Here is a 15,749-nt window from a genome sequence, read left to right on the forward strand (position 1 = left end):
GGGAGGAAGAGGGAGGGAGGAGAAGAGAAACGAGGGGAGAGAGAGAGGATTGGAGAGGAGCGCGGCTGGTGCGACCGCGCCGAGGAGCCGTCGACGCTCCGAGCAGGCGGCCGCGCGGCCCAGATCCGGGTGGCACGCTCGCGCTCCATGTTGACGAGGCTGGGGCGCGCGTAGAGGGAGGAGGATGGGGCACGACGGCGCCGGCCGGGGGCAGCGCCGGTCGGCTTGGGGCGGCGCGGAGACAAAGGAGGAGGCGCGGAAGCGGAGGGGCGGGGAGGAGCGGCGCCGTGGGGTTGTCGCCTGGGGGAGAGAAGAGAGGGATCGAGCGGAGAGAGAGGAGAGGGAGCAGGGGAGGATTTTTTTGCGTAGGCTGTTGGAGATCGAGCGGTATGGGTTTGAGACTCATTTACTGTGCGTGACTTAAATCCGGGAATGAGTATCTGGTTTGGATATGCACCGTTGGAGATAGCCTTAGTGCGGTGGCGTTGGGCCTGGAAGCGTATGCACGGCCCAGATCGATTGCATCAAAGGATATTGCTCTTTTTCTCTTTTTTTTTTGATGAGATGAGATCATGAGACCAGAAGCTTCTGTAATGTGATGCGTAAGGCTAGATAACGAGCTGGCTCGGCTCAGCTCGTTCTGGCTCGTTAAGATAACGAGCTAGCTCGGCTCGGCTTGTTATCCTAACGAGCCAGAAAGCCAGCTCGGCTCGGCTCGTTAAAAGCTCGAGCTGGCTCGTTAAGCTCGCGAGCCAGGTATAAAAAATACACAAAATATAATATTTGCATTTATCTAAATTTTGAGAATAATAATAATATAAAAGAAATACATATAGACCAGTTACCAGTCAATTTATAGGGTCTAGACCAGTTACCAGCCAATTGTAAAGTGCAAGACATGAAGTAATACAAAAACTAATATAAGTTTTGATATTTTTTTTTCCTAAAAGCTTGGCTCGTTTAGCTCGCGAGCGGCTCGCGAACTAGCTCGAGTTGGCTCGTTATAGCTAACAAGCTAAAATCTTGGCTCGGCTTGGCTCGTTATCATAACGAGTCGAGCCGAGCCAAGCGAGCTAACGAGCTTCGAGTTTTTCGTCCAGCCTTAGTGACGCGTGGGGTGGCTGTGGACATGTGGCTGTCGTTATTATCTGCAGTTGCATGATTTTGCTCTGCTATCATCAGTTCACTTCTAAAATTCATTGAGAAGATCAACGTGTCTATGAAATTACAGTTAAAGCTACTAGAACTAGGTAGTTGATCTATAGTTAAAGGTATATTTATTTTAAAACAAATTTTAAAGAGAAATGCTAATGGTCAACCGGTTGATCTATGGACATCTCTCAACCGGTTTTTTGCCATTGGATGGCGTTCGATCCTCCCCGTCCGTCCTCCCTCAGCCGTCGATAGAGAACCAACCGGATAACTTCGGCCTCGTGGTCACCCTCGCCGTTACCCACGGCTTCTAGACTAATTGAGGATAATATAGGGTTACATGCGACATTCGCGCATGAAGCAAAATTTCCCAAGTTTACAGACTGCGAATTGGCAGTATCCTCATCCGGCTTGTCCAAGAAACAGACAACGGAATGACCATCATCAAACAGATACCGGAATGACCATCAGTGTTCAAATGGCACTGATCCTAATAGGAAGGGGAAAAAAGTACTTGCTTCAAATCTAGGACACACAAAACAAAGGATCGCCATCTTAAGGACTTGTCACTCCCATTTGCAGCATCATACACATGATAATCTTCGTATCTCAGTGCACAGTGCTAGTAGGTTTTGAGCATAGATCAGTTTATCTAATACAGTATCTGAAAATTTTCTGGTAACCATTTCTAAATAAGGTTCAAGCATATACAAAGAGCAAAACAAATACGTAGAAACACTATAGGCCTGCTTACTGTCTCAAACAGTAGAATGCCCAGCTACCTCATCTTATTTCTCTTAACTCCTTAAGGCTCAACCTTGAAGAAGAATGCCCAGCTTAGAAGATTACTGAAGACCAAGGGGCAGCTTGCCTTGAGATGTTTGTAACATTCCGTGGCTGCAACAGCCTGGAAATTCTCTGCGCCACCCAAGATGAACTCCATGCACTTGGATTTAAGCTTCGGGCACCCGTGCTGTTCAGCCAAAGCCAATGTGGTCGCGACCGTACCCACGCCAATGTTCGTGCACATCTTCTCTACGCAGATCATCTTGAGCCTCTCCAGTCCATACCGATCTGCGGCTTCAAGAAGATGTTGCGCAATCACTGTCGCCTCCTCCCCGTTCAGCTGGTCCAGCTCGGGCACCGTGTCGGTGTGGATGAAATGCAGCATGGCTCTGAACACCTCTACCTCCATGTCATCGATAATCTATTCACTGATCTTTCATTTCTTAGCTGACAAACTACGTTCAAATCTCCTTTTCTCTCTGATCTATTACTTAACTAATTTATGCAAACTAGTTGATCATTTACTAATTCTTGTTCTAGTTCGGGATTGTTTTCCCAAATCACCCCAATTCACATGGGTTGGAAGGGATTAAGATAGAAAATTAGTAATAATTCCATCTCAATCTCTTCAAACCCAGAGCTTGTTTGAATGCACTCGAGAGGATGGAAAATTAACTAATTTCCATCCTGATCACAACACACGTGAATTGAGATGAATGCTGGTGCATCCAAATAAGCCTCCATGTGAATTGGGGTGGTTGAAGTGCAACCAAACAAACCCTTACAAGGTTCAATTGCCATGAATTGCTGAGCTAGTGGTCTAGTTTGCAATTTGCAACCCCCTACTTCGAAAGATGACGCAAACCCGATGACTAGGTATAACAAGTGAAACCACTAGATGCAATCGATCCCACGCCTATATTTGAGGCCTCAAGAAATCCACAGATCTAACATAACTTCAAGAAACCTTAGATCTGAGGGGCTCTCATGTAAATCAAGAGCATGTATATGAATAATATACTAATAGTTTAGAACAAAAAAAATATTTGAACCACTTTAATTTAGTCTACAAACTGCAGATCTGACCTAGATCTCAGATCTGAAGCTTGAAGCTAAGCTAAACATGCCTTTATAAAGGACTCTAAATCCATCAAATCATCAGATCCGAAGGAGAGAGGACTAGGTCAAGTGATCACCTCACGTCAACGTTGAGGCGGCGGGCCCCCTCGATGGTGCCGGTGCCGGTGTCGGCTCCGCGCAGACCCCGTGACTACTGCACGGCCACCCTGCGCGCCTGCCCACTGAGCGGTTTAGCGCCGGCGCGCAGCCAACTGCCCACCCTTGTCAAATGGTGCCGTCGCCTGCGTGAGCTTCGCCCTTTCCCGTTACGGTTAGAGGATGGCAGAGGGGTAATTGGGGAGGACTGAACAGACTGAAGCCGACGGACGATCGCCGAGCAGAGGGAACTGGCCATGCGGCTGGGCTAAGGCAGTAGTGATGGGCTATTAGCATTGTTTTTTTTTCCATCGTTTTTCCTGTCCAGTATCTACTCTCTCTGTTCATTTTTAATGTCCTGTTAGTTTTGTTTTAAGTTAGGCATTTCTAACTTTGACATCAAATTTCAAAAAAAATGTAGATGTTAATAATTTATAGATGCTAATAACATAAGATTTAATTTTTTTAGATTTACTATGACAAATACATTCATAATATACAATTTACATGTCAAACTACATGTATTTCTTAAAATTGATGGTTAAATGTAAATGACTAATTTAAGATAAAGATAATACGTCATATGAAAAAGAACGAAGAGAGTATATACTAATAATAATAAACAGTGGCGGATGCACGATGCGGGATAATGGGGGGCTAAAACAATGGAGATGTTCATTTGCATGAAGATTTAATGGTGAAATCAAGCTTTTGCTACAGTGATTAGGCTTGAAATCAAGTCATTAGGGGGGGCTGGAGCCCCCTAGCCCCCCCTTTGGATCCGCCGCTGATAATAAACAAACGGGCCAAACTTCAGGGTACACCCACTTTTCCTTGCCGAAATATGAACGTTAGGATTTTCTATCTTAAAAAACATTAAAAAAAACTTATATGACTCAAAACATTTTATAGTTCCTTGAAACTGCTACATATAGATGATCCTACACCGTCTCCTTCCTTCAATGTGTGCTCTTTTCTTTTTGCCAATGCTCAAGCTCCTAGCGGTTTATGGGTTAGAGCTGGGGCTACAAGGGTTTTTATGGCTGACGACGCTAAAAAAGACCATCAAGAAAATTGTCGAACGATAGTAGAGGTGGGTACGGTGATGGTGAGGTAGAATGGAAGCGCCATGAAGGTGGCGAAGCTCTACCAGCGGTCCTCCACCGGGTCGAGGCACCTCGGCGAGCCGTTCTGCTAGAATGTGGTGTTATCGAAGTCCTGGGACATGGCCTGGTTCATGATCGCCTCGAGATGTGCAGCATGGCCTTCAAGCATTGCTTGCCAATGCTGCCGCTGAGCATGATCTAGCACGGGCGCTGGAGCAGGTTCAGCTTGTCGGATAGGCCATCACTGGATTCTTCACTCACCTGCTGGATCAGCGCCTTAAAGAGCTGCTTCACAAAGGATCGTGCCTCCAATGCGATCTGCAAGCCTTCCACCATTACCTCGTGGCTCACCGTCATGGGGAGCTTTTGGCTTGCTTTGTTTGATATCATCGATCTCCGGGAGACAACGATGAGTTGGCGATCTCCTGCAGTTCCTTCTTGAGCTACGGGTAGCTAGTATGCTTCCACACTCATCACCAGCTTCATGGCCAGCTCCCCAGCGACAACCTCACCTCGGCAGCTTCGCACAGCGTGGAGTCCCAGTGCGTGTTGGCTTTTGCGAGCTCTTCCTTGAGGGACTCGAGAGAAACACCCCCCACTTGGTCAGCAGTTGTGGCATGTTGTCGCACTCGATATGGTCGTCGTAGACGCCATCATCGGCAGCTTGGCTTTCTTCCTTGACTTGGGGAAGAGCCACAAGAGGATCTGCGGCCTGCGGCATGGAGCTAGTGCAGCTCAACAGCCTTGGCGATGGCTGCCTACATGTCCTAGAGCGAGGCCGGGGTGCGGGACGAGGAAGGCGTTGTGTGGTCAAAGGCCTCGGTGCCGGTGGCGACTGCTATGGTGACTGTGGAGGGTCAAAAAAGGTGGTCTACCCGTTCAGCTCCAAAGCTACCGTAGTGGGAAGAAAGGTGGCTGTGTTGCCTTCTTGGGAATAAAACGTAGTGGGAGCGGAGCTGCGGAGGTGGAGGTGGAGGTGGACATCATTTTGGACTTGGTTTCTGACGAGATGTGGTCCACTTTGCTATGACAAGAGGGAGGGGGAGCGAGGCGACGGCAGAGAGCCACAAATACCATTCTCTTTTGTGTTTTTTTTAGGGGTACAGAAAAGTCAATAAATCAAAGATGCAAATGAGTTTGTCAACGAGACTACACATAATTTTAGCAAAATCACTAGGCACACGTTGGAAAAGAAACATTGATGGGTCATTTTCTTTTGTGCTGCAATAGTGATATCTAGAATTCAACATGCCATTCTCGGTGAAAGTTTTATCCACATATTTAATAGGATGCCACCTAGACATTTCTAATGACATTACATCTGGCCATAAAAAACAGATGTTTTATTCGTTATTACACTCTTGTTGGTACTGCTACTGGTTCAATTATTTATGCCTCTCAGCCATGGTCAGGAGAATGTCAGACACGACAGATGGGCAGCTGGCCAAGAGATGCGCGTAACCCTCGGTTTTAACGACCGCTCGGAGATTCTCGGGGGTAGCCACAATGAACTTCGTGCATCTGGCCTTGAGCACCGAACATCCATGTTGCTCTGCCAAAGCCAATGCCGTGGAGACGGTGTCCACGCTAACGTCAGCGCACATCTTCTCTTCGCAGATGATCTTGAGCCTCTCCATCCCGTACCGATCTGCCGCGACGAGCAAATGCTGCGCCATCATCATATCCTGGCATCCTCCTCCTGGCCCTCCAGCGGCTCCAGCGACGTGTCGGTGTAGATGAACTGCATCAGCGCCCTGAAAACCTCTGGCCCCATGTCCTCTATCTCGACGCGCTGCGACGCCTTCTCCCTCGTGTCCCCGAACAGCTCGGCCATGAAAACCGGCGACCGCGCGTCGAGCACGCACTTGAGTGCCGCGATGGGCTCGCCGGAGACGAGGAACGCGATGTCCGTCCCCTTCTGGCTCCTCCACAGCTCGCCAAAGTGCCTGTGCAGGTCCGAGGGAGGCGCCGCAGCGCCGGTCGGCGGCGCAAGGTTGGCCGCCGCCGCCGCCTCTTGCGTTGGTCTATTATCTAGCAGGACGGTGATCACGCACTCTACCAGGAAGGAGTCGTCCTTGAGGTAGCCGGAGGAGGCCAGCTTACTCCTTGTCGTGACGTAGACATCATTTGCCTGTCCTTTACTAAGCGTGGCGCTTGTTATGGCCGCCGGCACCGGGGAAGAAGCTGGCCGAGATGCCCGGTTTGGTCCACGTCCACCAGGCGGCAGGCCAACGACGCCACTACGCCTGTCCCGTCGCTATCCAAGGTGATGCGGAACATGATCCAGTACTGGTTGCGGTAGAACACGGTTGGGTGGTAGTTGATCACCCAGTCATACCCTCCCACGCTCGTTCGCGTCGAAGCGATGCTGCCCCTCTTCTTCTCCTCGGTCGCCGTGAAGGCGTCGATCTTGAACAGCTGCACGGATCACGCCGAGTCCGTGAGGTTTATGCAGGCGGCGTATTTCTGCATGGTGGAGGAACCGGATCGATCGGAGCAAGGCGCGCGCAGGGCTGTGTACGGCCAATCACAAGAAGTCGAGAACGGCGGCGGCGGAGTTGTTTCTACAGCGTGGGTTCCGATCCGGAAGGCGTCGCAACTCGCAAGAACCAACCGTGCGTCCGGCACTGCACACGGTTCAACCTCTTCCCACCCTAATCTATATTACCGGATTTTACTTGATAAAATAAAGATCTTGGGAGGAAATCACTTTGCTCCTCAATATTAGGATTGAGGTAATATTTGCGTTGTTATTTTCCTTAATTACTGACTGGTTGTTTTATGTGATGCCAAATTTAAAAGAAGTCTCAATAATTTTTGCCAAAAAATAAAGAGAGAGGAAGTTAAGGATCCAAAATACCTTATATTTTGATATAAATTTTAAACTTTAGACCTTTTATATTTTAAGGCTGAGGGAGTATATCCATGCTTAACGTATTTATGATAGGCCTCAGGGAACATGGGAGCATTCTTTTTCAATGAAAGTCAATTGAATAAAAAATGCAAACGAGTTTGTCAACACGACTAAACATAGTCTTCGCAAAATCACTAGGCACACGTCGGACAAAAAAGAAATATTGATGGTTCATTTTTTATATTTTTTGTGCTGCAATTATATAATGGTGTCCAGAGTTAAGTATATCATTTTTAGTGGAAAGTTTCATCCATATATACTTAATAGAATATCGTCTAGACATTTCTAATGACATGACACCATTTTTATAAGATATAAAAGAAGATACGATTTTATCTAGATAAAACTCCCTTTGTATATATTTCCAACCCTAGAATAATCAAACTTTGTCATAAAGGATGGTTATTTCATCCATATTCCCTTTCATCTTTATTATTTTTAATTACAAAATAACAGACGCGGACGCTCACAACATGCACGCATACTCACTGTAGCACCCGATTTTAAGAATAAAACCAGATACACACCATATGTAAGCATAGGAAGTCAAATCTTACATATAGCTACAAATAAAGGTAATATCAAAAGACAATGCTTAAATACATAGCGTAATAGTATAAAGATTATAACCTTAGAGTATAGACAGCGGAAAGACAACTCCGATCTTCAAGCGAAGACTCCAAATCCACAGGGACAACTAACTGGTTGATCACAAGCCTAATTCCTCCATACTCTAGCAATCTGGTACGCATCCGGGATTTTTATCCAAATAATTGAAAATAAAGCAAGCGTAAGTACATGTCGTACTCAACAAATATAACATGGGGTTCATGAGGCTCAAAAGGTTGACACTGGTTTAACTGCGATTAGCTTTTAATGAGTTATGATTTTAGCAATTGAGTAGCAACAAGTTTATTCACAAGCTCATAAACACATGATCAGGTAAACATGAATAATGAATAGCATAAACAATTAACCATTAGTGAGCATCTTCATCATCCATATCAGTAGTGTCCATCATCTATTCCGTAAGGGTTCCAAGGCCGCTCGTGACCGTAAGCACGGCTGATATACCAGTTTTACACTCTGCAGAGGTTGTACACTTTCACTATGAGTCGTGATTTACCCTTTCGCCCGAGGTGATCAGCCTCTTGACCCACTACCAAGGAAGGTCGGCAGGGTTCACTATGAAACCCTTCAAAGATTCGTCTAACAAGTTAGGGCCATTAGATTCACTTGGCAAAGAGATGTAGAGCCCCTTTCCTGATGGCATATTGACACGCAGCCTATACACATAGAGATAGAGGCCGCTCTATACCCAATTCGTCAAGTCATTCTTACGCCAATAAAGGTAACCACTAACAAGCTAGAAAAGGTCCTCATACTGAGCTAAAGCCAGAGCCATGTAGCCCTCATAGTTGTACTGTAAGTCTTAAATGATCACTTACAGATAAGTCCTTAGGGAGAGGAATCTAGAACACCATAACATAGCCCAATGCTCTAGCCCCTTTTTCCATGTTGTTAAGAAGCATCTTTTAATGTTTATTGCATATACCATTAGTCAAGTTACAAGATCATGGTCTTTAATTAAGCACTAGCATCATACTACCCAATGTAATACCCCAAAGGTAACAAGATACAGGTACAAAAGACTAAGAAATCCTTAGTGGTAGTCAAGGTAGACACATACAGTATGAATTAAATGATTAAAGGTATATAGTACAACAAGAAAGATCCCATGCTATACTTGCCTTAAACACCGATCCTTCAGTAAGCTTTAATCTTTAATGTTCTTCTTCTTTTTCTTCTTGATTACCACGTATATCTCACCGACTGTACTTAATCATAAAGCACCACACAAGCATCCATACAATCATACATGAAGCAAACAATAGATTTAAATTAGAACAGTACATCAAACATAAAATCAAGATAAAACGTTTGTAAAACAAATCTATGTCTCACTACGAACACACAGACACGAAAAACACGCTAATCGAAGCTACGGTGAAAAAGAAACATCTACCGAAAGATTCGCTCATAGGAGAAAATATAAAACTATTAGCTTCATGTGTTTTAAATATATAAAAACATATATAAGATATTTCATAGAGATTATAATTTAAGTCAAATTTAGATTTGATTTATAAAACTAAAGTGAAACAAATCATATTCTATTTATAAAATCTAGTTGCATAATTGTTATTTAAGATATGATTCAAATCATGAAATTCCAATATTAGTGACATGATAAACACTGTTATTAACGCGTAGATCTTGATGCTATGAATCTAACGCAACTTGAATGGACTAAAACAGATCTAGGACGTAGAAGATATGATTTAAACAAGATTTCTTTTAATCGAATAATGGATTAAATCTAATCATGAATTTTAAAAGTTAAAAACATACTAAACAGTAGTATGAACATGTAGATTATGAAATTACGAACCTAACGTAATTTGAACGGATCAAATCGGAGTTAAAACGGAAAAGTTATGGCCAAAACAAAATCAGTGGTAAATATGTAAATAAGTGAAAACGTATTTTGCATCTAAACCGACGAAACTACGCTTTCCAAAGAGGAAAACAGATTCTGAAAAGTGCTATGGGCTGCGGGTTTGAAAATAGAAAACTGGAGGGGCTCTTTTAAAACAAACCAGCGACGGCGGCGACGGTGATGGCGACGGCAACGGTGACGGCGAGAGAAAGAGCAGAAAAATATAATTTACTACACGAGGGATTTCCCAAACTAGGGGCTCCCTTTATGGTAGTTTTGGTGTGCTTTGCCCAAGAGGTTGATTGATATATATAGAAAGAAAAACTCTCCACATCTACATCAGCTAGCAATATGATACTAATTGATGTTGCACCCTCCACATTAACTAATGGGCCTAAATAATCATTAAAGCCTATTAGTAAATAAATGCATGGGCCTTTTAGGATTTATTAGGATTATTGCACATGGGCTTTGAGGGTTGGAAAAAAATGAGAGATTTATTATTTTCGGAATTAATTAATTTCATGGATAAAATAATTCTAGAAAAGTTCAGAATTGATATTTAAGCCACGAAAAATACTCCGGGACCTCTGAAAATTTGGAGAAACTTTCTAGAGACACTTTGGAACATGATGAACCCAAATAAAGTATTTAGAGCTCATAGAAATATTGTTGGGAACTTGGAACATAAAGATTAAGGTGAAGAAAGAAATTAAATTCCAGAAAGAAGCTGAAAAATTCCTAGAGATAGATATTTATCTCCTAAACGTATAAAAAACACACATTTTGCACATAAAAACACGAGGTGCGACCGGCATGAATGCAACAAACATGTTTCTACCTTATGATAAATTTTAAATTAATGAAATTTTTTATTTTCCTATGTTTTCATGTGCACAAAAATTCACAAATAAATCATTTTAACTCTATTTTCAAAAATGGTAAATTTTTTGGTGTTACAATTTTACCCCCTTAAGATGAATCTCATCCTCGAGATTCGGAAAACGTCGGCTAGGAGATAGAGATACTCTATATTTGAATTTTTCTTTACTTCATCGTGTAGTTCCATCGTCTTGATAAGAATTCCACTTTGCTTTGCATACTGGTTATCCCTACTCCTAGTAACTTGCTCAACTGATTCCAAAATTCTAATAGGTACCTTGAACAACTTTCAGGTATCTCCAATTACTAGGCCACCTTTTCTATAATACCAAATCTCTTCCCTAAAATATTCACCTTTGAAAGCTCTAGTTTGGTTTTGGTATATTGATGAAACCCTAAGTGCTAACCTAGTTTATTAAGTGATCATGACATAGGTAGCACACTTCAAGTAGAGAAGCTAATAAAGATCATAGCATGACAATGGTGATGGCATGGCGATGATCAAGGGCTTAAACTTGAAATGAAGAAAGAAAAAAAACAAAAAGCTCAAGGCAAAGGTATAAACCATAGGAGCTATTTTGTTTTGGTGATCAAGACACTTAGAGAGTGTGATCACATTTAGGTTTGATAGCCGTACTATTAAGAGGGGTGAAACTCGTATCGAAATGCGGTTATCAAAGTGCTACTAGATGCTCTAACTTATTGCATATGCATTTAGGATCTAGTGGAGTGCTAACACCCTTGATAATATTTGTGAAAATATGCTAACACATGTGCACAAGGTGGTTGTAGGGTTGAGATGGGTTGATAGCCTTACGGTAGTTTTGGTGTGCTTTGCCCAAAGGTTGATTGATATATATATAAAGAAAACTCCCCACATCTACATCAACTAGCAATATGGTACTAATTGATGTTGCACCATCCACATTTACTAATGGGCCTAAATAATCATTAAAGCCTATTAGTAAATAAATGCATGTGCCTTTTAGGATTTATTAGGATTATTGCACATGGGCTTTGAGGGTTGAAAAAAATGAGAGATTTATTATTTTCAAAATTAATTAATTTCATGGATAAAATAATTCTAGAAAAGTCCAGAATTGATATTTAAGCCACGAAAAATACTTCGGGACCATCAAAAATTTAGGGAAACTTTCCAGAGACACTTTGGAATATGATGGACCCAAATAAAGTATTTGAAGCTCATAGAAATATTGTTGGAAACTTAGAACATAAAGATTAAGGTGAAGAAGGTAGGAATTAAATTCTAGAAAGAAGATGGAAAATTCCTAAAGATAGATATTCATCTCCTAAACGTATAAAAAACACACATTTTGCACATAGAAACACAAGGTGCGACCGACATGAATGCAACAAACACGTTTCTACCTTATGATAAAATTTAAATTAATGAAATTTTTTATTTTCCTATGTTTTCATGTGCACAAAAATTCACAAATAAATTATTTTAACTCTATTTTCAAAAGTGGCAAATTTTGGGGTGTTACACTCACCCTCTGTGAACACAGAAACGACGTCTATCACTGAAAGTTCAACGTCATTAAATCTTGAAATAAATCTAGGAAAATATAAGCACTCGTGCCAAATCAATCAAGGACTTAAACTTAGGTAAACATGTTTCACCACAAGGATTGTAACCAACTGAGCTAGGCTCAGTGATATCCTTCACACAGATAATGATGGATTTACTGCCTAATAGATGGCCGGTGGAACACTAACATGGGGCATAGCCAGGGCAACATTATCGCTATGCGAAACGACAGATTGTTTTTGTAGATATCACTATTGCATTATTGCATGCGAAGAAAACAACAGATTGTTTTTGTAGTCCATGTTTTATTTTGATGCCAAATGCAAGGCCTAAATATGAACTAATCATGGTCTAACAAAGATTAATATAGGTTAATTGATGAGTGGAACCCAATAGAAAAAAGAAAATTTTAATTAATCCACATTTAGCATATTATCCAACCACAGACTAAATTTTAGTCTAGTGATCCCTAACCGGCCCTTAATTTACAACAGATATAATTACAAAAAGGTGAACAACACGACAACCAAGAGAAGAAAACTTTAGACTCTAACAAGAAACATGAAAGGCAACAAGAAAGTATTAAGCATCTTTTTGGATAGAGGGGGTGTTTGAATCCATGGCTAAAAAAATAGCTCGTCTTATAATAATAGATTAAACATGGGCTATGAGCTAAGCTCATAGGCTCTAACCATCAATTAGTCCCCATTAGATCTTATTAACCCGTAATTAACTCTCTTATTTCGCGCTCAAAATCCAAAGCTATTTTTTAGTCTTGAGAACTGTTATAACATTGTGGAAAACCCTTGTCATCAAAATGGGCAAGTGGCATCCTTCTTGAGCTAAATACTATATAACAAAAAGTATTAATATTTATGATGTGTATCATTATCAAACATATATATTTATAAATAAGTTTATTGGGAGATGCGTGGAAATAGGCTTTGGCATACCTGTCGTTGTTTCGCAGCTTTTGCTCCATTCTCTGCACCTTTTGCCCCAGTGGCAACTGTTTCCAGAATGCTTAATAAAGTTTTTTTTCTTCATAGATGAATAATCAGAGTTGATGAAATGCTAAAAGACTTGATACGGAGGCAGTTGCTGAACGAATCCACAGTATTCTCTCTTCTCGCCGTTCTCGCTCAGTGTAGCTACTTGCTTTGCCTTCCTCCGTCATCAGTGGCAGGAACGCTGCAAAATCGCCTTCTCCTCCATGGTTCTGTCCTCATCTCTGCCGAAGGGCGAAGGTCATCCTTCAGCAGCGGCGGCATCTTGTCTCGCCACCTGCCTCCAAGGGCTCATCTATATACATGTTAGCACCAATGCTAACCCGGACCAGGAGCACCGTGGGCTGCTCGAGTCGTCGAGCCCAGGAGAGCGCCGACTTGAGGATGATGAAGCTTCAGCCCAGGCCCAGTACTCGGTTCTTTGGCCCAGTGTGGTCCAACAACTAGAACAGGCAGAGAGCGAGAGCGAGAGCGTACGCGAGTATATGTATCTGAGTTCATCGAGAGAGAACATGGAAGAACTTGGGAACTTGTAATATTCCTCAAGCACTCTTCCGTCTGAATCCATCTTATGCTTGCTGCCGATCCCCAATTCCAGTGTCTGATCCCCATCCCCTCCTGCTGCTAACAATTGGTATCGGATTCAATCGATCCTGAAACCCTACCCCCATCATCACCACTTTACCCGCCTCCGACGCCGTCTCGGTGCCATGGATCCCGCGCTCCAGCTCATCCTCGACACCATGAACTCCCGATTCGACGAGTTGGACCGCCGCTTCGCCGATCGGGACGGCGCCACAGCAGATCGCGACGCTGTCGTCGATTCACGCCTCGACGCGTTGGCAGTGAACCAGGCAGCAGCCACATCGGCGGCTGCTACCGCCGCCGCCGCTCTGGAGCAGCGCCTCGCCGGGCTGGAGTCTGCCCGCATCGACCGTGTCGCGACATCCATGGAGCAGCACATATCATCTCTTGAAGCCAGCTACATCGACCGTGACACCGAGTACTCCAATCGCATCACCGAACTCGAGTCCCACCGCGTCGCCCACATGACCGACGACCGCGACGCGCGGGTGGCGGCGCTCGAGAAGGGGACTGCGGAGTTCGCGGCGTGTCGTCCCGGCATGGAGGGCGTCTTGGATGATGTCCGGCTACGCGTTGACAAGATCGACTCCAAGTGCGATCGCGTGGTGTTCGACAATATGCCGCCCAGCGCCGGCCTCCTTTCTCACCCGTCCCCGGCGTCCACAGTATCTGCTTCCGGCGTCGACAACAAACTGCCCAAGGGGCCTGGCGTTGCATCGACTACACAGGATATGGCTTCCGGGGTCGTCACGACCTGGACGCATGTCGCGGCCATGGGTAAGCCTTTCACCACTCCTACAGCTGATCCTCCCGGTTTTGTGTTCCCGGCTCCTCCCCCACCACCACATCCCAAACCCCCTCCCCCACACACGACATCCTGACCCCTGTCCACAGCCGCTCGTCCTTCCTCCACCACCCATGCCTCCACCCATTTCTCCTGTTCTTGCCATTGCCGCTAACTCCACCGCTCCACTGGCCACCGGACGTCTGCCTAAGTTGTCCTTCCCCTGTTTTGATGGCGACAACCCGTACAATGTGCCTTCCTCTGTGGATTCGGGTCGCTAAACAACACCTAGACAAAGCTGCCGCTGGTTGGTTTCAATCCATCGAACCCGAGCTGGATTTTTCTGATTGGCAGGGTTTCTGTCGCCTACTTCATGATCATTTCGACCGCGATCAAAAGGAACTCCTCATACGCCAACTTTTCCACGCCAAACAAACAACATCTGCCGCCGACTATGTCAAGCAGTTCACCGAGTTAGTCGACCAGTTAAAGGCTTACTCCCAGTCCACGGATCCTATGTTTTATACCATGCGTTTCATTAACGGCCTTCGTCCTGACGTTAAAGCAATTGTGCTCTCGTACTGCGTCCAAAAGATCTGGATACTGCTTGTACCGTTGCCATGTTGCAGGAGGAGGCGGGCTCGGCGTCTGAGGCGTTTAGTTGGGTGAAATTTAGCAATTTGGTTACTGTAGCACTTTTGTTTTTATTTGACAATTAGTATTCAATTATGGACTAATTAGATTTAAAACGTTCGTCTCACGATTTCCAACCAAATTGTGCAATTAGTTTTCTTTCCGTCTATATTTAATGCTCCATGCACGTATCGCAAGATTCGATATGGTGAGTACTTTAACACTTTTTAGGAAAACTTTTTAGAACTAAACAAGCCTGTGCCACGGAGTTCCAGCCCTGGTGATTGGTCTTCGTCAGCTAAATCTGTGGCAATTCCACGCACAGCATTGCCTTTGCCACCGCCACCGACACCTTGTCCGGATAAGCTGGTGCCGACCACCCCAGCTCCTCTGCCGGCTGCGGATTCTAAACTGGCCGCCATCAAATCTCACAGGCGGGCTTTGGGCCCGTGCTTTAAGGCCCTGTTTGGTTCCAAATAAGTCACCTATTTATAAGTTAAAAAATGAAAAAATGACTTATTTTACTAAACACCACCAACTTATAAGTCACCCCTACTTATAAGTTTTAAGTTGGTTCACTCCTGCTTAAAACTTATAAGTCACCCTTTTTCGCGTGGGGCCCACACTTTTAAT

The 15,749-nt window shown here is 44.0% G+C and overlaps 1 protein-coding gene across 1 annotated transcript; it reads right to left on the reverse strand.

The window, feature by feature from the left end:
* Positions 1-1,816: 1,816 nt before the first annotated feature.
* LOC136524395 (BTB/POZ and MATH domain-containing protein 1-like) lies at positions 1,817-13,378 on the reverse strand. The gene is made up of 4 exons (XM_066517792.1): positions 13,263-13,378; positions 13,061-13,148; positions 6,022-6,516; positions 1,817-2,335 (listed from the first exon to the last, which is right to left on the reverse strand). The coding sequence occupies exons 1-4, from the start codon at positions 13,376-13,378 to the stop codon at positions 1,958-1,960; spliced, it is 1,077 nt and encodes a 358-aa protein (XP_066373889.1). The 3' UTR covers positions 1,817-1,957.
* Between the last annotated feature and the right edge of the window lie 2,371 nt (positions 13,379-15,749).

The sequence above is a fragment of the Miscanthus floridulus genome, chromosome 18 (genome assembly GCF_019320115.1).
Source record: "Miscanthus floridulus cultivar M001 chromosome 18, ASM1932011v1, whole genome shotgun sequence".
Lineage (NCBI taxonomy): Eukaryota > Viridiplantae > Streptophyta > Magnoliopsida > Poales > Poaceae > Miscanthus > Miscanthus floridulus.